The sequence below is a fragment of the Ambystoma mexicanum genome, chromosome 4q (genome assembly GCF_040938575.1).
Source record: "Ambystoma mexicanum isolate Mex_15411 chromosome 4q, UKY_AmexF1_1, whole genome shotgun sequence".
Taxonomy (NCBI): Eukaryota; Metazoa; Chordata; class Amphibia; order Caudata; family Ambystomatidae; genus Ambystoma; species Ambystoma mexicanum.
In genome coordinates this window covers 1,184,575,834-1,184,603,714 of record NC_090928.1, presented here as the reverse complement: position 1 = coordinate 1,184,603,714, position 27,881 = coordinate 1,184,575,834, and the positions used below count along the sequence as shown (strand labels likewise).

Below are 27,881 nucleotides of genomic sequence, written 5' to 3'. Positions count from 1 at the left end.
CAAAAGGAAGGTGTACACTAAAAAGCAGAATTTCATGATAGCATTTCAGGCCAAGATGAACTCGGGAACACATCATTGCATAATATGTCAAAGCACAAGATAATTTATTTAATTATTTATTGTGTTCCACAGTACAAATGTACTTTTAACACATTACATAGAAATGTACATAACCAACAAAATTCATAATCAATTCATACAATCATGTAATCCAATGCACAATTCCCAATTCATTAATCATAAATTTATATTATCCAGAGAAACTAGGACTTAAAAAGGTATTTCAGCGTTCTTTAAACATTCTAAAACATGAATGCACAAACTCAATTCCTTACAATTAAAAATTCTCCTCCACAAGCCTTCTTCAGTAGTAAACCTTCTCCCAGCAAGAGCTTGAGTCCTAAAATGTATCAAATTAGGGCACTCGACACATGGGTGCTTCAAAGTCTCAATCTCAATCTTACAGTGACGGCATAGTCTTTGATCTCGCAGAATATTGAGACGCCTGCCCACTGTTTCATTGGTTAGTACCAGATTCGACCTGATTCTTAATAATTGAGGCCTGAAGCTCCTCGATGGATGTTTTTTCAGGTAGTGAGCAAGCATGTTAAAACTCTTACAAGACCATACAAAATGGTCCCCAAAATATTTAGCGTCCATAATCGTGGATCCCACACTTGACCAGATGTACCTGTTCTATGCTAACATAGCCACTTTGGGTGTAAGGCCCAGTTGATCAAGCGAGATTCCTGCGCCTAAAAGCAAAGATTCACAGTTTAGGACCCAATCATTAAGCACTCTGCAACCATCCTGTGACTTTACCAAGTTTAGTTACTCAAGCACCAAAGCTGTCAGAGGGTTCATCATATTTGTAAACAGCTGGAGCTTAGCCCAATCCACCATAGTGTGGATAGGAAGCTGTCCCAGTTCAAACAAAATCCCTGCAAGAGGGACAGACTGAGGCAGTTGCAAGAGACCTCTCCAGAGGACACCCTCCAATTTTGACCAATCTACAAACTGACTCCTGGTTTGGTCGCCATAAATTAGTTTTGGAACCATTTGCTGCTTGTATAACTTCAAAGCAGGTAGGAAGGAATATCTACCAAACTTACCATCAAACACGTGCAGTTTTACCAATGCCCCAAGGAAAGTACCCTTCATGTCTTCTTGCAATTCTGGTCCTGTGACTCTATCATAGACTGTGAGGCCTAAATAAACAGATTTGTTCACTACCTCCAACTTTCCATTTTCCAGAGACCAGGGTAGAGTTTTACAACTTTTTCCCCCCCTTTTAGAATAAGTATCTTTGATTTAGTTGAGTTTAGTGATAGGTCTAAACTCCTCAGGAATCCCTTTACTGCTGTTAAAGCTCTCTGCAAACCAATAGCTGTCAAATCACAAAGGACAATATCGTCCGCATAGAGCAAATACTGGATTACCAGGGTGCCCAGCCTAGGAGGAAAAGTATTAAATTGTCCAAAGCACCCTTCCAAGCCCAGCAGATAGAAACAAAATAAGAACAGAGCCAACACACACCCGTCTTAAGCCCCTGTTAGTATAAACCCAGGAGGGATAATTACTAAAGGCATCCAGCCGAACCCTAATCTTTGTATCCATATGCAAAGGCTCCAGAATAGCCAGCAAAGCAGCAGGGCACCCTTTCCATTGCAATTTTTCCCATAAAAGGGATCTAGTCACCAGATCAAAAGCTTTGCTAATGTCTAGGAAAACAACAAAAACAGGCCGGGATTGAATCTTAGCTTGATGTGCTAATAAGACCAGGACAAAACAATTTGTGGCTGTGCTCAGGGCCCGACGAAAACCTGACTGAAAGACGCCCAAGGCCTTAGATTCACTCGCCCATTTTTGCAAGACTTTCAACAACATTTTTCGCAAAAATCTTATTTGAAGCGTCCAGGAGGGATATTGGTCTGTGATACAATGGTAAGGACCTATCTCTTTCCTTGAATATCACTATTATTGTAGCTGCAGACCAAGTCCTAGGGAAACTTTTACTTGCAAGGATGCTGGTAAATAGATCTGAGAGCACTGGTGCCCAGACCGACATATTGTCTTTATAGGTCAGATTTGAGAGCCCGTCCGGCTCCGGCGCGTTTGAGCGTTTAGATCTCTTTATTAAATTAATAATATCGTCCAAATCCCAAACCAAGGCCCCCTGCCAGTCTCCCTGAAACCAGATCACTGGGCAAACCAACCCTTTCACCCTATACAGGTCAGAAAAGTAATCAACCCATGCCATATCTCTGACCGCCTGTGACTGTAAATAAGCCTGTGTCCCTGCTGGCTTTATTCATTCCCAGAACTTCTCTGCCTTATTGCCTAACATACATCCCAGCATTCTCTCTGCATCATTAATCGATAGCACAAATTTCTTTCCTTTTACCCAATTCCTATAGGATTGTCTCAATCTCTGGACCTTGTCCTTATAATCTACTGGTGCAGCCCTTTTAAGGGACCTCACCTCTCAATGCAAGTGTTTTTTGTGTTGTATCTCCAGGTCAAAAGAGTGTGTCCCTTTCAACTTTTTCTGCCCCTGGTTTAAGCCTCTATCTGAAGAGAACCTACCCAATAACTCTCTAATTATCTCAGGGAAACCCTCTGGCGTGCATAAAAATGCCATCTTGCCTACAGGGAGGTTTACTATTTCCCCAAGGAAAGATTTTGCTATCCTTGGGAACCACTTTACCTCACTCTTACCTTGGTTTATTGCCACTGTAAGAATTTCACACTCCTTACTTTTCACAGGACCAAATATTCTATAAATCAAGATACAATGATCACTCAGCGGTATTGATCTAACTTCCAAGGTGTTGCTGATACAAAGACATAATCCAGTGTTGTCTTCCATAACCCATTCTGCCATATAAAAGCAGGAGGGATGTCCTTTTGTATGTTCCCATTGACAAGTACTAAGTTCCAAGCCTCTAATTCTTGCCTGCTTCTTCTACCCCTCTCCCGGGCATCTTTACCCACAGTTATCTTGTTTTGAACCAGGTACCAATCATCCTCTAGACATTCCGCATTGAAATCTCCCACGATTATCATCAAAGCCCCATCCACAGGGAGCTCCCCCAACAGTGTAAAAGACAAGGTTGCGAGGGCCTCCTCCAATTCTTCCATTATGGGACTAAAATAAACGTTTACCAAGAAACATTTACTTAAAGGCCCCCCTTCGACTTCTTCCCATTCCAACAGGACCATCAAGAGGTCTGCCCTATCTGTTTCTATCTTGTGAATGGTGACTCCCAGAGACCGTTTAACAGCTGTTATTAGGCCCCCATATGGTCTACCCCTCAGACCCCTTTGTGCCTTGATAAATGCAACCTCGAAAACTTCAATCACTGGTATGTACTGCAGGAAAGTTTCCTGTAAACAGATGACATCAAATGATTTAAATAAATCATGGTTATTCATTATATTCTTATATCCCCTAGAATTCCATGTAATGAGTGACCAATTAGACCATCATGTGTGATCTGGGTATCTACCCCCCCTCCCGTATACCCTCCCCTCTCCCTTTCAATTTCAATTGATCGTAAACGTAACCTCTAGAATTGAGAATCTCCTTGTTATAGGTGTCAGTTTATTGGTACATCGTGCCCTTCCTATCCTGGTAAATAGGGACCAAACTAGACAATATTGATGGCCTTGAGACAGTTACTTCAAAACCCAATGTCAAGAAGCGCTCTCTCTCAGCCAAAACAATCATCAAATACAAATTCGCCAGTGCTTATGTCCACTGAAGATAGCTGTCTCAAATTGGGAATTCAAAATATAATGTCTGTTCAGTGAATATCTATTAGAACTCTCAAAAAGTCGGTTAAGAAAAATACATGGAGAGTCTGCGTTCTTTACCACTTTTTGTGGGTAAGTGGGTAATTGTCACACTGTTGCCTCCAGCATTTCTTAGGAGACCTGTCCTGTATTTCCACGTTAGATCCAGGTCCTGTCAGAACTTTAGCGGACTTACTTTTGGAGACTCACAAACCCACTTCTTCCACTACCCTTGAGGGTGGGGCAGGCATAATTAAATGAACCTCTGTCAAAGGCAAATTCCCTGCTACCTCCTTTGCCACCACTGGTTTGGAACAAATAGCGTACAGTTTCTCTGCCTTAGGTGGCTGGCAATTTAAACCCTCTTCTGAGAGTATGCCACCCTGCCTGTCTAATGGGCCATACAAGGGTACTGCAGTATCTTCTCTTAGTAGACAGCACTTCCCAAGGCCCTTACCTACTCCCTGGTCAATGTTGAAGCCGTCCCCTGTACCCACAACTTTGTTGTCCTCTATAACTTCCTCCTCCTCCGGATAAACTGAAATATTGCTCAAATCAAATGAGGGACTTTCCTCCTCATGGATGTTATTAACACGTGGTGTAGGCTTTCCAATTTCAACTATTCCCACCTTGTCTTTACTGGGCATTCCTTTTTTAACTTTGAAAAAGTCTCTTTTCTTACTTTCCAACACATCCCTGTCGATCTGCATGTGTTTGTCCACTGCCATTCTTACATTACGCAGACATTTTCAAGAACCCTTGTTCTGCTGGGACGGCGGGGGCTTAGTGTTTAGATTTTATTTTGTGTGTGCCCCGAACTAATTTCATTACGAGGGATCTTTCCCTTAGAGCTGCTACTCGGGGGTTTCTTTTTTCCCTGATCTGCTGCGAAACCCAGACACAACACTGAAGGAGGGCCCATAACAGATTGTTCTTCAACCTCTGCATAATCAGAGATCCCCCCAGCCCCTCGTTTACCAGCAGGTTTTGCCTAATTAGAGCCCCCCGCTTGCACCGGAGAACCCTTCCCTACCACACCACTCCCTTTTGGGTTTAGAGTGTTAAAGACTCAGACTGCCATTATATAACCCTCTAATAAATGTACCCTGTTCAGGATTTCTTTCACTGTTATCCTAAGGTCCCGGATTTCAAAATTTAACGTGTCATAACCTCTATCCATAGAATCCATAATTCTGGACAAGACTGCAAATGGCAACTCATCCGCTAAAGGCAATTGCTCCCGGAGAGGAAAACTTTTCCCATCCGGACCTTCTTTGTCTGTAACAAGTCCTGCCCCCGTGCTGTTTATATTTAAGGTCGTTTCCAACCTTTGACAACCCCCCTCTCACCTTGGGAAACCAAAACTTGTGAGGCCACCCCCTTCAACTACTTTATTATGTAGTTGAAGTTGAGGTGAACCCTCACTACAGCCCCTTTCTCGTAAAGGGGATTCTGGGATTACCCATTCTTTAGATTTTAAGTCTAACAAACCATGAGCTTTCCTGGCTAACTCGTGTGAAAGCAAAGGTGCCAGAATTGAGTTATCAGAAACTAGGTCAATTTCCCCTAGCACTGCCTCTGTCACCATAGAGTTAACATTTAATTCAATGTTGGCAAGAACCCGATTTATATTTGCCACAACCTCGGTCATGGAATCCATAGAATTTGAGGGTCCCTGTATTGCCTCCTGCTCCACCTTCACTTGCTTAGACACTGTGGGTGGGCTACCTGCCAAGGTGTCTTCAACTAATGGTTGTAGGTCCCCCTGAACTCCAACTAGGGTCAGTTTGGGTAGCAATAGGAGTGATTATTACCTGGGGAGGACCCCTACACCCCTGTAATGGGGATTCCTCTGGTAACACACCCATACTTCTAAGTGTAACACCCATGTAATGAGTGTTAGTCTAACAATTAATCACCTGCAATAAATAACCCCAAGAACGCTGTAAAATTTGTTTAATCTGAACCTTACTTAATAAAACTCAGGATAATGAAAAGGAATAAATAAATAAAAATGTATTAAAAAAAGTTAAAAATTGTTATCCAAATGTATATTCCTAAAAACACCAGGCAGTAAAATGCAAATGTCAGAATAACTCCTCCTAGAGTACCTCTGTCTGTGTAAAAATACGTCGGTGGGATACAAACACAATCTCAAACCCCCATCTTAACTATTATATTGTACTGCTTGTTCTATTTATCTGAAATTGCAGTAAAGTACTTCTTCACAGACTCCAATAAAATCACAAAAATGGGGAGAGACCTCTCGCAACCCCAAATCACGTTAGATCAAAACTACCATTCTTCCAGAAGAAAATATAGTGTTGCGTTACAAGACACTGTGTAGTAAGGAAGGCACAGAGAATGCCCGACAGCTTGAGGAGCTGCCAGATTCCGTCTGTTAGGCAGAAACCTGTGCAGTTCCCTTAGGGACCACTGGAAAAAGTTTAAGACCACAGAAGTAAGCAGTAAACCCAATTGGTAGCAGTCTGCACCACCCAGATTTGCCTGGTAGCTGTGGCTGAGCAGTTAGACTTCTCTCAAGAAGAGTTAGGCAGTATATAGAGTATACACAATGGGGCTAAAAATACAGTAGAACAAGCAAACACTGACCAGAGCTTTGGTATAAAAGTATATAATTATTTATTTTAAAAAACACTTATGAAAATACACTGGCACTAATATATCAAGCAAGTTCAAACACAGTCACTATAAATATACACCTCCCTAGTTAATTATTCGACAAGTCTAGGTTAAGACACCACTTATTAGCAAAACAGAGGTGAGCGTGTAACCTTAGATGGCACTCCAATAATTTGTTAAAAAGGGAGAGAAAAGGCAGAGTATGGAAATAACACAGTACCAACACTTTTAAGAAACCACAGCAAGTCAAGAAAGGCAGGGTCTACTGTAGAGCCAAAGTTCATAGGCCAAGCCCACTCTTGGAGAGAGCAAGGCGGAATGTGCCCAAGATCACACAGTGGAAATGCACTCAAAGTCTTTGCAGAAAATGTCAAAAGAGGTTGGAGTAATTCAGAAAGGTAAAGTTAGCAGGTCTGAGGTAAACCCAGTTGGAAAGTCAAGGATTTACGGGACACCTTGGACAATCCGTTGCAAGGGAGACCAGGCGGGACAGAGTACCTGAAATGGTGAGAAAGCTCCAGCGGTGGCAGTTGTTCCTGGCAGCGGGTGCAAGTCGTGGCTTCGACCAAACGAAGAGGTGATCTCGACGAGGAAGAACGCTGGAAGTCGTTGCACTGCCAGGGAAGAAACCAGCCGCAGAGTTCCCGATTAAAAGGTACAACCCTTTTATTCACGGTCAGTGGTGAAGCATGGCTATCCGGCCACCGGGGTGCTTGGCACGGGCGATTCGACCACGAGACGTCCAGGAAGGCGAAAAAGGCAAACTGGTTGGTCCCACCAGCTCAAAGGGAAGAAGACTCTCTGGGAAGAAGATCTCCTCTGTCGTCGGGGAAGTGGTGAGTTCGTACAGCAGGGCTCCACTGGTGGTGTCGTTGTAGATGGCTCAGCTTCTCCCTTCTTCGGATTCTTTAGGTCCTGTGGTGACTCCTGAAGTTCCAGTCCCCAAAGCCCTGCTTTTATGCAGAAAACCCCCCATTCAACAGCCTAGCTGTCACTCACACATGCTAAGTGGTGGGCTGGGCGGCTCACCACTGGGCCAATCACACAAGAGTGCGACTTGTGTTGCCAAGGCAACTCAGTCCAGGGTGCCTAATCCCCCTCCCACACATCCTGTTGACCCCAGACAGAGTGGCACCATTTGGAGGGCTTTTGTGCAGAAGCCCGCCAAAAAGTGGAACAAAGGGCTCGACTTTGGTGAGAGTTTCAGAGACGAACACAAACGCCATTTTAAAACCGAGTCCTGGCAAAAAAAAACAACCGTGGAATAGATATTAAATAAATAACCCGGCAGTATCTTTAACATTGCACCACAAAGTGGTGCGTTTAAAATCAATGGGAAAATCCCATATGAAATATTCCGGCTGAATATTTCTCGTGGTATCCACTGCCACCAGCCAGAAACTTGACAAGGGGGGACTGGACAGTGGCCCCTTGGAAAACAGACCCAGGGGCAATCGAATTACCCCTACCAGTACTTCCACAATATGATGGTTTGTACTGGTTCTGTTCATAATTTGAGACTAGTAAAGCCAATGGTGACTTTACATGCCCTGGGAGACAGTAGTCAGTCCCAGGGTATGGAGTCTATGTTTGGGGGTCACTATGACACCCCTGTGGTACTGCACTGAGGGTGCTGTGTAACACACATACCAAAAACACATGAAGCCCTATGGAGTAAAAGACCCTGTGAAATCAGAAAAAAATACAATATTACGGCTGTTACACCAAGCAAAGGAAAATGCACCGACACGGGCTTGTAAAGATTCCCAGAATCTTTATTACAAAACTGAACAGTATTCAACAAAGTACACAAATAGCTATTTGGCCTTCAATACATCACAGAGACCACCAGCAGGGTTCAATGTGAGCAGTGAACAGAATTTCCTAGCTGGACATCGACGCATTTATACAATTTGTAAAATGATGTCCAGCCTCTTACAGGTTAATTATACACTGGGCTAGGGTCGCGCCAGGTTCACTTTCCTAATTTACATATCTCGTGCATGCGGTTTACTTTTTTATATATTTACTAACACACTCCATTATTCTTTAATTTAACATTTACACTCTTTACATGCTGTTTTAATACAGACCAAACAAATGTTTCACATATTATATTCGGATAGCATTACTGTTCTTGTATACTTGTAGTTTAACATTGCTAATTCAAGTAATCCCCTGCTCCCGAGGTCAACAAAGGACAAGGTCTACATGACCCTAACATGTAGCCTGAAGGCAGGTTGGACATTAACTCTCCTACAGAGGTTGGAGAGGTTAAGGCAAGAACAAGGGCACACGAGACGGCCATTTTAGATTACAAGGTGACTTTGTACAAAAACCCCAAAATGGCGGTTCTAACCTAAAATGGAGGCTTGATTCAAGATGGCGGCTTACATCAATTTCTAAGGTCAAGACCTTGCCGTAGAGAGTTATTCGCGTACAATTTGAAGCAACTTGGCGTAGGCCAATATACATACAAATCGTTATAATAGGAGGCATAATTTAATATCCAGTTCGATAACCCCATAGCCCATAAAACACATTCACAGTCAAAGGACATTCTCAAATCATGCCTAAGAGTGGGAGAAAAAGAGTCTCGCTCTTAGCAGGAGAAAAAAATAAACCCAAAAAAATCCAGCAAAGCTGCTGGGGGACTCACTAGGTTTGGGAAATTAGCCTTAACAGAGAATTCTCCCTAACACTGTCTTCCCCTCCCGCACACCTGAATCCGTCAACACGTAGATTGTAGACAGCAAAGCACAGTACAACAATTTCTTACGTGTACTCCCAATCAGAGCGAGGTTGCGATAATGACTAATAGTTCTTAGATGACTGATTTGAACTAAAGAGAAAATAAGTGCCCCTTTTCCAATAACTTGTAATCGAGTTGACTCTCACCCGCCACCAGCCAAACAGCTCCAAACAGACACACCTCGCCCTTTACACCTCAGGGCTTGACAAGATAATGCAGAGGGGATAAATAAGTAAATAAGCACATAGATACAAATCCAAAAATGAGTAAAATATATTTTAAAGCAAAAAATGGCCTTTGGTGGCAAAATGGAAGGTAGTGTTAAAGTAAAACACGAGGGTAGAAAGAAGTGGAAGTTGAAACAGGAGTGCATGCCTGGCGGGGTTGGGGGGAGCAAAGTCAGAAAGCAGGTGTACATTAAATAGAAAAATATAAACCTACTTGATGTCTGGTTCCATGTTCAACAGTGACACAATATAGGGGTCTGTTCAGACCCACAGGAGGCCCGAAGATGGCTATTGAAAAAACATCTGGTCTTAGCCTGAGAGATATTCCATCAGATGAAGAATATTTAGGAGGAAGCTCCAATCCATCAAAAAGAACATTAACAAAGGCAAGTAACTTGTTCTTCCTTTACTCACTAAACAGTGGCAGTCTTTAACAAAACTCAAAATCCCTCAACAACCAGACTCACCCATTTACTGAACTCATTGTAAGTCTAATCAATACACGCTACTGTTGGTGATAAGAAATCTCAGTAGTCTACAGCATACAACAGAGAGGTTGTGTGTGATTAGACGTTCACATTTCTGTGTTCCAAAGCATACCCTAAGAATCTTTTTGCCAACATCAGGTATGCCATAATTCCTGATCTTTGTGAATCATCTTGAAGAGCTCACTGCCTCCCTTTGGTCACTTAAATCTGATTACAGCATTTAACTTTGGAAATAGACCTTTGGTCCTATGTATTTGTAAAAGCTATAAAGTGTTAACTTACTAAAAATGAGCCATGTTTAATGTAAAAGCACAGTGGTTAACTGCCAGTAATCTTAATCAGCCATCATTTCTTGTGTTGTAGGTGAAGATGTTGCCCACCCCATCAAAATTTCACTATATCTTTAATCTCCGAGACCTTTCAAGAATTTGGCAAGGAATGTTAACTGTCAAGGCACCAGAATGCACAGAAATTTCTACATTTCTAGCACTCTTCAAAAATGAATGCAACAGGGTGATTGCAGACAGGTATGCAGTATTAATTTTTTATTTAAATATAAACTGCAACATTCAGGGCTTTCTGATGAACATTTACACATTCATATTTCAGCAAGATGATCTTAGTCTTCCAAGTACTACAGAAGGCATTTTGCACTATGTGCAATTCTGAAATGTTTGTTAAGGCGGCTTCTTGTAAAGCAATTTTAGATACTGTAATCACCACTTTTACAATTACTCCCTTGTCTTGATTTACCTTATTCACGACATGATTGGTAACAGGGCTACCAACAGGTTAGGCTAGAAATTAGCTTTGAAACTGTTTCATTGAAAGATGTTTGAGGCCTGCGAAAACTCTAGCTCCATAGCCAAGTGTATCATATAACGTCGTATTTTACCCTTTAGCCCTCTAGTCAGGAACTTTTCTTCTTATTCTGCCCCCACCAAAGAATGGTTTTGTTTTCAGTTTTGGGTGAAAGGACTCTTGCTGTTTCTCATTTAATTTTCTCTGATAAGATGTTTGATTTCCTCAATTTTTTTTTAACAATACCTCATTATGTGTTTGTCTCTATCCTGCCGGTAAATCCATTGGGATACCGGCAAACGGTAATACTGTTACTGGCACTTGGAATGACGGGATTACAATTATATTCCAAGTGCTGGCAACGGTGGTAATTCCCCATTCCATGGAATCCTATAGGACTCATTGCGAGGAATTGCCTGTATTACCGGCACAGGTACTACCAGTGCCAGTAATACTAGCATTTTCTGGTGGTGGGGTGCCGGAATTACTGGCAGCTCAGAGCTGTAGGTAATTGCGGCCACCCCACCACCAGACTTGTAGTTTGGCAATATGCAAAAAGTGGCAGTGACGGAATTACCGCCACTTTTTTCCTGCACTGCCAAATTTGTAATGAGATCCATTGTGCCTTCTTCTGCCACCATAATTCCATTCTACAAACAAAAGGATCTAACTCATGCTTCAAATGCAAAAGGCATGTCTCCACAACTGACACATACTAGGCCAATGCCCCCTGCCTTGGACACATCTACATGATGAGGAACAATCTTTATTTCAATGTAATCACTATGCGGTCTCTCATAACATTTTGCTGTCTGAAGGGAAAGGACCTGACCAACAATAGCTGCTGTACTTCATTGCAAGCACATGGAACATAAATGTTGGCGAGAGGAGTATTGTACCGGTGCAATACTGCTGTTAGCGCAACTTGCTTGGTTTGGAGGTTGCATCCTCAGGACCTTGGGCCTTTCTTAACTCAGTTGGTCTATGGGTATTAATATAATGAAAAGAATTCCAAAACTTAGCACTTAAATGTAAAGGTGAGCAGAACCCATTGGTTAGTCTTCCTTTTATTAAATACCTCAAGAGGTTTGATGAGGTTCCCACTAAACTCTTTCACTCTGTGGTTGTGAATTGCACAGTGCTGGTACCACTGTATCGGCACTGGATGTTTACTGGGTTCTGCCAAAACTCAAAAGTGCAATCTGCTGATGATATAAAATGTACTTCAAAGCAACAATAGCTGGATTGTGGCCATCTTTGGTTCCCTTCCCAGGTTTGCCTTTCTCCCTCAAACTCTAATAAAATGTGTGAAATGTTGTAGAGGGAAAATAACATTAGACAAAAGTCATTATTGTACATAAGAGTACAGTCATCTGTAACAAGTTCCTCTGTTGCTTAAACTGTTTAATAAAAAAAACACACAAACTAAAGTTCACCAGTCTCAGAAGAGAATCATGCTCTTCCACTACTGAACTACAGTATGAAGATCACATTATTTTACTTGACTACACATATTTCTAGTAGCCACAGTAAAACTCTGATCCATAGTTACCTATTAGTCCCCAAACTATCATTGATGGCTTTCCATCTTCCCTCCATCCAAGATCTCCCTAATCGACTCCAGCAACCCAGCAGGCTCCCCATCAGAACCTTGCCATCCCACAATCTACGCAGGTTTGGCACCCAGTTCTATATGCCTCCTGTATACTCCCATTGAGCCAAGGACCTTATCCTAAGACCTTCAAAACTGCTTTTGTTAAACCCTGCTACACAAAACAAAAATGGACCCAAACGACCCAGTTAACTATCGGGCCATTTTCAACACACGTTTAATAGTCAACAATCTGGAAAAACACATCTGTCAACAGCTCACAGAATACATTTAGATCAACAACCTGCTCCATGAATCCCATCAATGTTTCAGACCAATGAGTGGCGCTGAATCCATAGTTTGCTCTAATTGGGATGTGCTAAATAACAAGATGGAAAGCAATGCATCTATGACTGGACCTCTCTCCAGCTTTCAACACCATCAGTCATGAGATCTTACTAAAGAGACTAGCCAACACTAGAATTAACAGTACCACCCTGCAGCGGTTTGCACCCTTCCTGATTGGGAGATCTGAAACCACTCCCATAGCCCTTTTCAGAGCAACCCCCATGCAACATGCATATCCCCCCCCCCAAGTCTCCACCCTCTTATCTTTTCTGTTTAATATATACATGGCCCCCATGATGGAACTTTTGAGCAGCATGGGCGTCACTTCAACTATGCAGACAACACCCAAATCATATTCACACTCTCAAACAATCCAAAAACTGGTGTAACAGACCTACTCATTTGTCTCACACTGGTGGACTATTGCAGTAGCACTAAGAGACTTAAGCTCAACCCATCTAAAACAAATCAAAACCTATCATCAGTGGCAATACATCATCAAACTTTGTACTAATTGCAAGGCAAGAGGTAATGGGCTCCCGCCCACTCCATAGACGCATACAAAATCTTGGAGTTGCAATGGGCAGCAAACCCACACTTGAACCACAAGTCAAGGTCATCATACAGGGTTGTTTCCTCCAACTAATCCTAAAACACGTTATGCCATACCTGACCTTCACAGACAGGACCACGGCAGTTTTCACTCTGGTATTTTCAAGACTTGACTATGCCAACAGCCTCTACCTTTAACTTCTAGGTGGTCTATTCAAGAGACTGAAAAGAGTCAAAAACGACACCGCAGTCAGACTACTACCAGCCTGAAAGGACACAAACAAATCACCCCTGCACTGTAAGCACTTCACTGGCTCCCAATCAAAAAGAGCATTCAGTTCAAAGCACTGGGCATCACTCACTACTATGGGAAGTACGTTGGTATCTAATAACAATGTACTAGTAACAGTTCCATCCTTCAACCAAAAACAACATGGGGGTTCTTCCTACTCCCTTCTAGCTAACAAACTCTGGACCTCCATTCCTAAACACCTCTGTTCATCAGAAAACCGCAGGACCCTGGACAACTGCTAAAAAGGGAGTTTCATCTACACCCCATGAGACCACTCCCACAATTCCCCACTTTATTTACTTTTTTGCCCTTCATCCTACAATGGAATTAATCTTCAAACTTTGGACACCACAAAGCACCTTTTATTCCATCGACCTAACACAATTAACCACAAATGGATTGAGTAACTCCCAATCAAAAATGCAAATGAGCAGTGCAAATCTACCTTACCAGCCGGTGGATACTACATTGGGTACCTCCACCTATTAGTTTAATGTATTCCCCCCTCCACTGCCCTTACCATACTTCTACCCTCAATCTACTAACCACCCTCTGAAATCTTCAGCCTTCCACTTTACACCACACTTGAATGCCCCCTACTGATATCAATACAAAGCACAGTCAATACCTCAGGAATTACTCAAAGCAATGATTTCTAGTCCTCTCTTTAGCTCCATCTCACCACGCCCCCACATTAGTGGACAGTACCGCCCGCAGCAGTCTTCATACTTCCAGTCTTTGAGCTCTCCCCTCAAGAACACATACTCCCTAAAAACTAGACTAATCCACAGAATTTCACTGACACAGGACCCAGGTACTTCTGACCTGCTCCCATCAACACTGTTGGTTTCTCGTCTGCCTCTCTTGCTTTCCCACCATCAACCTTCACTCCCTATTCTCTAACAGAGCCATGTGCAGCAAGGCCAACATAAATGGCAGAATGATTACATACACTTCACTCAGCAAAATAGATGTTAACATCACAAGTGTATAACTTCTAAATGGTTAAATCCCACCTTCACATGATACAAATTGAGCAGTTTTATCAGATCAATATAATACATTTATAGAAAAGCTGTGATCTCACTGCGGCAGTGTAAACTACAAATAGACCTAAAAACAAAGATAATCAATGGTATACAGAAGTATTAAAAACTCTCAAAATTGATTACTGTTAGAAGGAAAAGAAATGGTTAACATCTAGAGATCCTAATGACCATCAGAGTTTTAAAACAGCCCTTAAAACTTATTAAAAAAAAGGCATCAAATCTGCTAAATCCCAATTTCTTCAGAAACAAATAAATAATGCGAATAGTAGACATAAAGCACTCTTTGCAGTGGTAGAAATGTAAACCTCTCCGTCATGTACCGCACCTAGCTCAATCCCTTAGTTTTCTTTGGCTAGTGAATTTAATATATTCTTTATGGATGAAAGTCTTTCTATTTGGCTTAATATTGATTCTCAGCTATACAACACATTTTAAAAACAGAAGCGGCCCTAGTTGAAATATCTACAATGTCTTCATTCTTTTTTTGTCCAGTTACTAATGAGGTTGTTAGGAAACTTGTTTCTGGATTGAAACCTACACATTTTATTTATGATCCTATTCCAGCATATCTTCCTAGACAACACGCTTCTACACTGTGCGGGATTATTACCACTTGCATTAACATCTCTTTGGAGCAGGGATGTGTGCCACCTGACCTAAAAAGGTCTTACCTTACTCCACTGTTGAAGAAATCATCATTGGATTATAAGGTGCTGTCTAATTATCTATCTATTGCAGGCCTGATTTGGCCTTCTAGGATCCTGGAAAAAGTTGTTACTATACAAGCTCAGAAGTTTTTAGAGACCAATTCTATTCTTGATCTATATCAGTCAGGCTTTAGACAAAGACATGGCACCGGAATTGCACTTCTCACCGTTTGGGATGATATCTTATAGGCAGCTGACGAAGGGGACATCAGCTTGCTGGACATGCTTGACCTATCGCCTTTGATACTGTTGATTTTGGCATTCTCATTGCAAGACCTTCTACCATGACATGCGTTTCCGAGACCTCACTGAAATGGTTTGCTTCTTTTTTGCCAGATCACACCAAGCAGGTCAACATGGGGCCTTAATACTCAAAGGGCCTCATTACGAGGTTGGAGGTAGCCATGGTGCTATTAGCACCATGGCTACCCCCTTACCGCATTCCGGGTCCGGGTCCGGGTTCTCGGAATAGGGACTTACCGGGTCATTCCAACCTTGGAGGACCCGGTAAGTCCCCATTCTAAGAACCATTCCTCATTCCCATTTCAGGCCCGTAAGGGCTCAATGGGAATGGGGATGGAGCTAATAGCGGGCCCGTTATTAGCTCCCTGGTCCCTTAGCGGCTCCCGCTAAGGGACCTCGTAATGCGGCGGTAAGGGGTTAACGGCAACGGCACCCTTACCGTTGCTGTTAACCCCTTACCACCGACCTCGTAATGAGGCCCAAACTCCTTACCAGTTAGTTGTGGAGTGCCCCAGTGGTCATCTCTTTCCCCACTGCTTTTTAACGTTTACAACTGACCTTTACTGAACATGTTTTCTGAGTTTGGTTTGAGCTATCATTCATACGCGGATGATACTTAAATTTATGTCAGATTAAAAAAAACATGGAGGCCTTGGATGGAGTCTTAGGGCCTCATTACACGGATGGCGGTAAGGATTTACCGGTGCCAGTAAAATACCGGTACCGGTAAATCCTTACCGCCTTACTACGAGGTCCCTTTGCGGGTTGGGGGATTTAACGCCTGCTTTTTGCAGGCGTTAAAAACCAACCCGCAAAGGGACCCAGGGAGCTAATTACGGTACCGCAATTTGCGGTACCATAATTAGCGCCTTCCCCATTCCCATTATGCCCTATGGGGCAAAAATGGGAATGGGGAAGGGCAATGGTGGAAGGGGGAATTACCGCCCCGCCAACCTTGAAATGGGGCGGTAATTCCCCTTTCCGCCAAGGCGGTGCCAGTATTTTACCGGCATGAACCATGGCGCTAATAGCGCCATGGTTCTCCTCCATCCGTGTAATGAGGCCCTTAGCCTGCGCTTGTAAAATTAAAAACTAGATGCTTGAGAACAAACTTCAATTGAATCCCTCCAAAAACAGAGATTATCGTTTTTGGATTAAAGAAGCAACTTGTGGATATGTCTTCAAGCATCCCTTTTCCAGCGCTCAGTGGTCGAAGGGGGCAGGAGCGGTTGGGAGCAGTGCTCCTCTACTTTTTGGTTTTAGTGATTTTTTTTGTGGTGCAAGCCACTCATTTGCCAAAACAATTGCTATAAACGAGAGGGAAATAAGGTTCTGAAAACAGAATATCACGTTTGCATAGCAACCAGCAATGCCATGTATGAAATTACCAACTAACATTTCTTTTCAGAACTCCTTGGCTGTTTTACCCAATGAGGAGCTCCCTAACAAGATGTGCTGCAATCAGCAGCTTTGTAAGAAGCTTCCCATTTTCCCAGCTGCTTAGTGAGTTACCGTGGCACTCGTGACATGAGTCTGCACTCTGCCCTCACGTCTGCGGGCACCATTTTGTCAGGGTTTGCGCTTGGGTTAACGCTTCCATACATTTCAGCTCACTCGGTTTAAAATACATAATGTTCTTTTCTTTAGCAAATCATTGCCCTTCTCGAGCTTCCTGCTGCAACAGACTGCCCCTTTGATGTTCCCTAATGTTGGTGTATGCGCTCCCCCCCAGCCCTTCGTTATGCAGAATCCACTGCAGTTCCCTTGGGGAGCACTACTGCAGATTAAGACTACAGGTATATGCAATAAATTCCCTTTGGTATCAGTCTTTACCACAAAGATTTAGTTGGTAGCTGTGGCTGAGCAGTCAGACTTATCTCAAGAGGAAGATGAGCAGTATTCAGGGTTTACACAATAGGACTATAGTACTATGGAACAAGGAAACACCGACCAAAGCTTTGTATCAAAAATAATATATATATTTATTTCACACACTCTGATGTTCACGCACAAATCACTCTTATTAAAGTAAGTTAAAAACAGTCAAGAAAAGTATACACAACTCCCTATTTAAATTGTAGACAAGTTTGAGCAAGAGTGAACACTGAGCAAAACAGCACTGTGGAAACCAAGCATAAAGGGCACTCTAACAATTTCTCAAAAGGGAGGGAAAGGACAAGTTCTACAGGGTTAGACTCTTTAACACACAAGCAACACTTCCCCAGTAGATTGTGAACAAGTTAGGCAAGGCAGTACTTTTAGCATATGCAATACTAAGGTGCAAGCGTCAATGGTACAGGGCAAAGTGCCCAGGATCAAACTGTTCTAGTAGCTGCAGTCAAGTCTTTGTTTAACGATTCGAAAAAGGCGGTTGCAGAAAGTGAAAGCAATGTTAGATGAAAGTGGCGGCCAACCCAGTAGGTAAGTCAAGGATTTAAAACACCTTTAGCAATACCCAACGAAACGGGAGGCCTGGCGGAACAGTGTACCTTGAAAGTAGAGGAGGCTCCTGCGGTAGTTCCTGGCAGTTCCTGCAGTTCGGGAGATCCAGCAGAGGGAGAGAGGCTCTCGTCGTGGAGGAAGGTTCAAGTTACTGCACTGTCCAGGGATGAAGCCAGCCGCGGTGCTGCCAAAACAAATAAAAGGTACGCTCCTTTAAATCGCGGTCATGGTGGACGGGTGCCTGGTTATCCGGTCTCCGAGTGCAGGGCACTGGCGATTCGACCAAGGCAGGTCCTGGAAGGTAATTGGTGAACTGGTTGGCCCCACCAGCTCAAGGGAAGAAGACTCTTGCAGGAGAAGATTTTCTTGAGTCGTTGGAGAAAAGTGGTGAGGATCTACAGCAGGGCTTCACCGGTGGTTCAGTCGTTGCAGATGTCTTCAGCTTCTCTCCTCTTCGGCTTCCCAGTTCCAATGGCAACGTCTTGTCCTACAGACCTCAGGACCCTGCTTTTATGCAGCAAGACCTCCATTCATACAGCCTAGCTGTCACTCACACAGTGGGGTGGCCCTCCTGGCGGGAGAACCCCCCAGCCTATCAGGGCAGAGTGTGGCTTGGGTTGCGTAGGCAACCCTGTCCATGGTGCCTATTCCCCTCCCACACATCCTGTCTACCCCAGACTCAGTGGTGCCGAGAGGAGGGCTTCTGTGCAGAAGTCCGCCAAAAGGACGAACAGAGGATCCCCGACCTGGGTTAGGATTTTAGAGAAAGACACGAGAAAGAAATATTATTAAAGTTCTGGCAATAAAAACCTACCGGAGTAAAGTTAGTATTAAAATAAACTGGCGGTATGTTAGAGGCTGTCAGTAAAAGTGGTAGCCTTGAACAATGGGAAAATCCCATAGGAAACTATTCGCGGTTGAATATTTTTGGTAGTAACCACTGCCACCAGCCAGAAACTTTTTGGGAGAGGGAGTGTACGGTACCCCCTCGGAAATGAACGTTAGGGAAAAACTATTAACCCTTTCCAGTACCTCCATAGTAAGATGGGTTGTACTGGTTTAGTTCATAAGAACTGACTAGTAAAGTCAATGGGGACTTTACCTGCCCTGGGAGACAGTAGTCAGTCACAGGGTGTGGAGTCTATGTTTGGGGGTCGCTACGACACCCCTGTGGTACGGCACGGAGGGTGCTGTGTACCGCACATGTGAAAAATATTATTCCTATGAAGGTGAGAAAAACCCCATAGCCATTAAACACATATCTAGCCTGGAACACACATCAGACTGTCTAAGAGTGGGAAAAAGAGTCTCACTCTTAGGAGGAGAAAGAAACAAACCTTTCAAATCCAGCAAAGCTGCTGGAGGACTCTATAGGTAAGGGAAATTAGCCATAGAATGAGAATTCTCCCTAACACCCTTGTCATGGCAACCGGATAACAGCCATCCTGAGCACCTCAGCAACCGGAGCAAAGAAGCAAGTACAGGAGATCGGAGCTAGGGCACCCAAGCCACCCCCCCACTACACGTGTTGTTCCATTGGACGCTAGCCCAACACCTCCTGTCCATCAATTTTCCAGCCACTGATCACTGGCTGTCCTCAGGGGACACACATTGCTTCTGCGAAACTGGCGGTGCAATGACTTCCGACCTGAGCCGAGTGCGTCCTCAAGCGGCGGAGTGCACAAGTTAATTATATTTACGATGTTCGTTCTGTTTATCCAAAACCCCTGTGTCTATGGAGCTCTTTGTGCAAGCACTTAACTCTCAGCATTTCGGCATAAGACCCTGAGTAGAAACCCTTGAGAATCACACATTGAATAGCAGACACTGAGAAACAGGCTTCAGAAACACACACAGAAGAGGAGAGAGCGAGCAGCAGACCATGAGTGCCTGGTCCAGTTTTCTCACACTGGACCATGGTACTGAACTGAAAATTCCCTCACTGTTGCCTTCTGTGCCGGAGACGTTGAGCAGAGAGAAGAGGAGGAGGCCTCCACCAGCTTGGGGGGCTTCAATAGCAGGCCACCCAACAGACCCCTGGCCAGCTTCAGTCGTGGCAGTGTACACAACACGGTGGGTGCCTTTTTAGGCCTAGCTGCAGAGCTTTTTTTCTCTCGCAGAGATCTTGTACCTATGCAGTCAAGGGAAATGATTGACATAAGATTGTAGTAGAATGCATTTTTAATGATTTGTCTTTGGTGCTCATGGAGGCAATCATGCATCACATATGATGATGGCCTACTTCACCATTAGGATATAGCATGGCGTGTGGGATGCAAAAGGGGACCCTCATTAGGTAGCCCACAACAAGGCTGCTGCTGTCACTTATCTAGGTGGCTCATCATCACTGATTAACTGAATGATCTCACTTTCATCTGTGCAAACTCTGTATATATCACTCTGGACCCTCAGAGTGTAATTGTAACTCAATTATTCGGGTTTACATTGTACTTTAAACAAGAAAAAAAGTTCAGGTACACTCCAAGAGTCCAGGTCATCCATTAAGGTTTCACAAATTGAGAAGAATCCTGGCACTCACGATGCTACCACCATAGAAATTCTTTAACTCAAGACACCCAGCAGGCAGAGCGAGGGAAGGACACTGGATGGCAGATCTATTTCTAGTGGGCCTCATGACGAGTTGGGTGGGATCCCGGCGGTAATACCGCCCGACTGTAATTGCGTTATCGCCACCCGGTGCGGGCTTATTCACGCCGGATCACGGGTTTATTTATTTTAATTTTTGTACCGCGCCACATGCCCGTGGGCCTCAGAGCGCACACAAAGAACAAAAGACAAACAAAGGACACGGCAGAAAAAAAAAAACGTGGGACCAGGAGCAAGTTATTCCAAGTTAAAAAAGTGAGTTTTTATGGCCTGTTTGAACACAGTGTAGCTTTGGATCTGCCATATCCAGGCTGGTAGTGCGTTCCAAAGAAGGGGTCCCTGTGCATCAAGGATGGTATCCCCAAACTTAGCTGTCCTAAATCTGGGGTGTTTGAGAACGACAGCTATGGATGAGCTGAGGTTCCTCTCATTAGACTTAATGCTAATGCGATCAGACAAATATGTGGGGTTACAAAGGCTGAGGCATTTGTGCGTTGTGGTCAATACCTTGGGCCTCATTACGAGATTGGAGGTAGCCATTGCGCTATTAGCAACATGGCTGCCTCCTAAATCGTTCCCACTCCAGTCTGGTGGATGGAGCAGTTACTGGTCCATTCCGAGGTCGGCGGGACCGGTAATTCCCCATTCACCAGAGCCATTCCCCATTCCCACTTGAGCCCCAATAGGGCTCAATGGGAAGGGGGAAAGCGGCAATAACAGTACCGCAAATTGTGGTACCGTTATTGACCCCGATATCCCTTTGCGGGTCCCGTCCTTAATGCCTGGTAAAACCAGGCATTAAGGAAGGACCCGCAAAGGGAACTCGTAGTAGGATGGTAAGGGATTACCGGCACCGGTGCCCTTACCAGTGCCGGTAATCCCTTACCGCCCACTTGGTAATGAGGCCCCTTGTGTGTGTGATATGATGTTTTACTGGGAGCCAGTGAAGTTTCTTCCTAAAGGTGGTGATGTGGGTGCGGCAGGATTGGTTGAATATGGTGCGCACAGCATTGTTCTGGGCAACCTGTAGGGATTGGATGTTCGTAGCTGTGGTGCCAGATAAAAGACTATTGCAATAGTCTAATCGAGAATTTATCAGTGTTGAAGATGGAAGAGCACAGTTTTTTTCAGAGATGAAAGGACGGATATATCCTATTTGCTTGTTAATTAGTCCACAGCTGGACTTCATGCAGGAGACATGAGGTTTCATGGATAGCTCTTCATCCAGTACAACTCCTAGGGTTTTCACTTTCTTTTGGACAATGGTGATGTTATCCGCAATAAGAAAGCTAGCGTAGTTAGGGTCAAGTTTTGTCCGAGTGCTTTTGGAAGATCCTATCAGGAGCTCGTTTTTTTTATCATTTAAAGCCAAAGAGTTGCAGGCCATCCAGTCCTGTATGGCTTTGTATATGTCATTAATGGTGGGTTCAGTGTCTTTGCTATATGAACCACTCAGTTGTATCACTACCTGCGTGTCGTCAGCGTAATTCGTATGTTGAACTCCCAGTTTACTCAAAAGATCGAGAAGGGGGCGGATATATAGATTAAAACGTAGAGGCGACAAACAGGAGCCCTGTGGAACTCCGCACGTCTGAGAAATGGGGGAGGAGTGATTGTTACCTGCACATACTCTAACCATTCTGGGGCCTAAAAAGGAGGCTATCCATCTGGATGCTGTTGTGGAACAGTTGGCAACCTCTCCGAGCCTAGACACAAGTAAGCTGTGATCAACCAGGTCAAAGGCTGCAGAGAGGTCAAGTAGCATGAGAAGAGCGGCTTGGTTTTTGTCTGCTATACCAGCCAGGGTGAATTTAAGATTGAGCATGGCAGTCTTGGTTCCATGACGAGCTCTATAACCCGACTGCCGGGTGCTGAGGATTTTATGTTCCTCGACGTGAGCCTGTAATTGCAGATATGCAAGTTTGTCCAATATTTTAAGGGTAAAAGGCACGTTTGTTATGGGCCTATAGTTGTCATTATTAGCAGGATCCAGGTTTTCTTTTTTTAATAATGGTGTTATCCATGCATATTTTAGCAGGTCCGGTACTAGACCTTCATCAAAGCATAGATTTATCAGTTTGGTAATCCATGGAACGAAAATGTCAGTGGACTCCTTAAAAATACTCGTCGGACAGTCATCATCAGGACAAGAGGTGGCCTTGAGATCTTGTATAACTTTAGAAACTTCTTTTTCAGTGTAGTGAGTGAAAGAAAATAGAGGGATTGAGCTTTCCACTTTATTAGGGGAGATTATTCCAGAAGGAGTAGGCGCCGGCGCTACCTTGCCGAGGGCTTTCTTGATTTTATCCTTATGAGAGTCGATTTTGGCTAGGAATGCATCGTGGATGTTCTGACACCACTTGTCATCTTTGATGTTATTAGCTTTAGGAGGCAGGTCTTGAAATTCTGCTAGGATTTTAAATAGCTCGCCAACATTGGATTGTGCATTCACGATCCTGTTGTTGTAATGTGTGGCTTTTGCCTCAATAATACGTTTTTTATAGGTTGCTATGAATTATTTGTAGTCAGCTAGGGTGTTGTCGTTTGGGTCCTTCCTACAGGCTCTTTCGAGAGCTCTTTGTTTGTCTGGCGTTGATAATGTCGTCTGAGAACCAGGTGTTCTTTGTGGTTTCAGTCTTAATGGTCTTTATTTTCATAGGGGCAAGATTGGTAACTGCTTCTTTTATAACGAGTAGTAAGTGGTTTACTAATTCAGATGAGTCATGAAAGCTAGATATGGATTGAAGCATGGAAGCCAGCTGTGTGGGAAATTTAAATGCTGTTAGATGTTTTAGATTGTGGGTTATCTTTTGTATGCGATGGCCTGTGTTAAGTTTGGGGGGACTGGAAGGCAATGTCATTTTTGCTTGAATGAGAAAGTGGTCTGACCATATACACGGAGTGACCAAAATGTCAGAGATGTTTGTGTTTTGTGATATGAGCCAATTGAGGGTGTGCCCACTTTTTTGCGTGGCAGAATTAATCCATTGAGTGAGACCAAAAGAGGTGATAGTGTCCATGAGGCTGGTACCTACTTTGTCACTTTGGTCATTAGCCCAGTGATTGAGGTCGCCCATAATGATGACAGGGCACTTGGTGGCGCAGACTTGTGCTAGAAGATCGCCAAGCTGCTCTTCAAAGAGAGGCATTTCTCTAGACGGTTGATAAATCGTAAGTATGTTGAGAGTTGTGTGTTGGGAGGTTTTTATTTTCATCCATATAGATTCAAATCCATCTGGGTTGGGCGTTAACGGTAAATCCCGATTCCCCATTGGGTCCATTATGGAGGATATAGAGGGAAATTGCTGAATTCTTTCCTTATCTGCCAGTACACAAGCAAGCGTCCTAAGAGAGGTTGGCCGAATCCAGGCTAGTGGCACAGGACCTAATGGAGTCGTCTGTGGCTCATATCAACATGGCCAGCATGGCCATAGATATGAGGCGGACGGCGTGGCTGAACGCCACCAGGTTTAACCGGAACGTACAAGACTGCATCCTGGATCTTACGTTTGAAGGGAGGATTTGTTCCATTGTTCCACGGATGAGGAGTTCGACAAGAAGAAGAACACGTTCCAAACACCAATTAATTGGCTATTCTGGCAAAGCCTGCATCTAAACACTTCGGGCAGGGGCAAGCCCGATCCGATAGAGGATGAATGTACGGCAGATTAAGCAGCTTTCAGGACCGGAGAACTAGGCAACCTGACAGGTACCCCAGTCAACACAGGCGCATACAGCAAAGGACTTCCCACAAAGGCTTCTTTCAGCCCTCCTCCCAGGCACCCCGCCTCAGAGGGAAAGAAGCAATGACATTGTCATCAAGGTCCACAATTCTCCGGTGGGGGCAGGCTTGCTCGTCACATTTAGTCCTGGCAGGCACGCTTTGCTGATCCATGTTTCCTATCAGTGGTGTGCATGTGGTTTCTGCCTCTCCCTCCGTCCAATCCCCCCCGTTCTCTCCACCCCTCCTTCAGATCATGCCACCAGCTCTCCTTGCAGAGATCCACTCACTTGTAGTGAGTGGGGCAGTAGAGGAAGTCCCCCACTCGCAGAGAGGCTTGGGGTTTTACGCACCGATTTTCATAATACAGAAGAAGAACAAGGCAGGCCTGCGAGTGGTTCTCAATCTATCCTTCTTAAACCTATCCCTACCCCTCCAAAGGTTCAAGATGGTTACGCCAGCTCCGACAGCAGACTCTCTGTGTGGGGGAGATTGGTTGTGCTCCCTGGACCTGAAGGATGCATACCTACACGTCCCAATATGGAATCCCCACCGCTCCATCCTCTGTTCCGAGTGATGGGCTCCCACTTGCAGTACAAGGTCCTACCATTGAGGCTCAATTCAGCCTCACAGGTATACACAAGGCTCATGAATGCGGTGGCAGAGCTGCTCAGGTCAGAGGGCCACCACGTATACCCATACTTAGACGACTGGTTGGTCCAAGTGGAATCCCTGGGGGAGGTAAGGAAAACGGCCTCCAGACTAATGGATATTCTTTTCGAACTGGGGTTCTCCATCAACCACAGAAAGTCTCAGCTCCAGCCTACCCAAGCCTTGGTTTTCCTGGGCCTGAGTGGGATACTAGGGGACAGAGAATCTTCCACACCATGAAAAAGGTGGCAGCTTTAAAGGTGGTTACTGGGCATTTCCTCAGCAGGTCAGAAACTTCGACCTAGCGGTAGCCACACCTGCTGGGGATAGTGTCCATTCTACATACAAGGCTGAAAATTAGGAGGGTGCAGTTACACCTCTCAGCCTCATGTAGGGTGATCAAATGTCCTGGTTTTGCCAGGACTGTCCCGGTATTTGGTGCTCTGTCCCCCTATCTCAAGATTATGGCCCTCATTCCGAGTCGGGTGGTAAGGGATACCGGGCACAGATAAGGAGACCGGTGTCGGTAATCCCCTACCGCCCTTTCCGAGGTCCCCTAACGGGAACCGCAAGTCCCTTACGGGTCCCGTTAGGGGACCAGGCCGCAAATAACAGACTTGCCATTCACAAGCCCGTTATTTGTGCCCTCCCCATTCCCATTGAGCCCTATTGGGGCTCAAATGGGAATGGGGAATGGTTTGTTCAGTGGGGACTTACTGGTCCCTCCAGGGTCGGAATGGACCGGTAAGTCCCCATTGAACAATACCGGAGGCGGTACCGGTATGGGAGGCAGCCATGGAGCTAATTGCTCCATGGCTACAACCATACTCGGAATGAGGGCCTATGTTCCCATTGGAAACGGCAGTGGTCCCGGGTTTTGGTAGTAGGTCTTGATAGCTGGCAGGCAGGAATGCACAATCTCACACAGAAGAAATGCTGCATTTTACAACTTAAGATAGTGTTTGTGATAAATTAATTATTATGTGTTTATTTGAACAGTAACGCTTGCATCCCCTTCTTTGCCAAACGGTACTGCCCTGACAGCCACTCTCAAGATGTAGTCCTACTTTTATTTTAGTTGCCCTGTCCCGTTTTTTTTGCTTTATAAATCTGGTCATCCTAGCCTCATGGAACCAGGAAATTGTCAGACAGCCCCTGCCGGTTTATACCATCACAACAGACTCCTCCTTTGACAGGTGGGGAGCCACGCTGTTGGCCATAGTGTACATGGTCTGTGGAGACAGGAGGACCAGAAGAGTCACATCAACTTGCTCGAACTGACGGCCATATGGCTAGCTCTCAGGGCCTTCATACCAGTGATCAAGAACAGTCCAGTCTGTATTCAGACAGCCAGTTCCACTTTCATGTACTACCTCAACAAATAAGGGGTCACCAGATCCCCTCCCCTCTGCAGGCTCACCATCAAGATATGGGAATGGGCTATAGCCCACAACAAATGGCTTTCTCCAATCCACCTTACAGGGTGGTCCAACTTAGATGTGGACAAACTCAGCAGATTGGGTGTCAGCTGAACAAGCAGGTCCTTGTGGAGATCTTCAGCAAGTGGGGCTAGCCCCAGATAGACCTGTTCGCCACAAAGCTGAACCGGCGATGCCAGCAATGTGTCTCCTGGCTGGGAAAGGGCAGAGGCTCACTGGGGGATGCCTTGCAAATTCAATGGAATGGGATGTCGGCTTACGCATTGCTCCGACCCCACTGATCCACAAGGTCATCTGCAAGGTGAGAGAAACTCGATACTTATGGATAATTCTGATAGCGCTGCAGTGGCCGGCCAGACCATGGTTCTCGGACCTCTCTCTTACAGTTCTCGGGCCAGGCCCCAGTGTCTCTCCCACTGGGGGGAATGCTGCTCCTCTCCCAGCGGGTTGTAGGGGCAGTGGTGTACCCCTCACCGGGGGAAATTAGCCCTAGCAGCCTGGTTCCTGAACACATAACCCTGCAGCACTTTCACCTGTCTTAGGACAACCTGAAGATAATTCAGAAGGCAAGAAGCGACTCCACCAGGAACTAATACAGGAACAAATGGACCAGGTTTTGGTTCTGGGCCAAGGAAAGAGGTGTAGACCCATTGATGTGCACACTGGAACGATACATGCCGTAACTACCTGGTGGCGATAGGTGGGTAAATCAATTCAGAAAACGGCTCATTCTCAACTTCCAACCCTCTGGTAAAGAGGCATCTGACAGGGCTGACGCGCTAGTACCCCCCCTATAAAACTTCCACACCCGGTCTTGGATCTGAACGTGGTTCTGGGCGCGATGGCCCATAAAGCATTCGAGCCCATGGCGTCCGTCGACATCAGATTGGTCACAATCAAGACAGCCCTGCTGGTGGGCCTTACTTCAGCGTGTAGGATCAGAGAGATTCAGGCTCTCGTGGCCACCAAACCCTATACCACGTTCCATCGCGACAAGGTGGTGCTCCACACCCACCCATCATTTCACCCAAGGTGGTGTCTTCGTTTCATCTCAACGAGGAAATAGTCATACCAACTTTCTTTCCTAAGGTACTACGCTGTCTTGATGTCTGGAGAACCCTTAAGTTCTACCTGGCCAGGACGAAAGGCCTCCGCAAGCCAGATGCTTTATTCATCACCTTCGGTGGGTCAAAGCCAGGTTGTCCGGCATCAAAGGCCTTGAGAGCTAGGTGGATGGTTGCGGTCATTTAGGAGGCCTACAAGGGACAGCAGAAGGAGGTGCCAGCAGATCTTCACGCTCATGCGGTCAGGGCAAAGGCAATGGCTGTCACCTTCCAGAGGCAGGTGCCATGGCAATCAGCAGGGCGGCCACCTGGGCTACCCCATCAGCATTCTACAAGCATTATTGTCTAGATGGCAGTGCACGATCAGACGCAGCCTTTAAGCAAGCGGTCCTGAGGAACCTGTTCTCATAAGGGTTTCAACGTGTCACCTCCCTGGGGCTTCAATCAGTGGTGCAGTATGCACCACATT

At 44.9% G+C, this 27,881-nt stretch overlaps 1 protein-coding gene across 1 annotated transcript in view; it reads left to right on the top strand.

The window, feature by feature from the left end:
- DNAH8 (dynein axonemal heavy chain 8) overlaps window positions 1–27,881 on the top strand; it is an 8,835,797-nt gene that overhangs the window by 6,199,059 nt on the left and 2,608,857 nt on the right. The window contains exon 59 of the mRNA XM_069608756.1: window positions 10,269–10,432. Within this exon, the coding sequence (XP_069464857.1) occupies window positions 10,269–10,432 (164 nt within the window). The remainder of the gene's footprint in view (window positions 1–10,268; window positions 10,433–27,881) is intronic.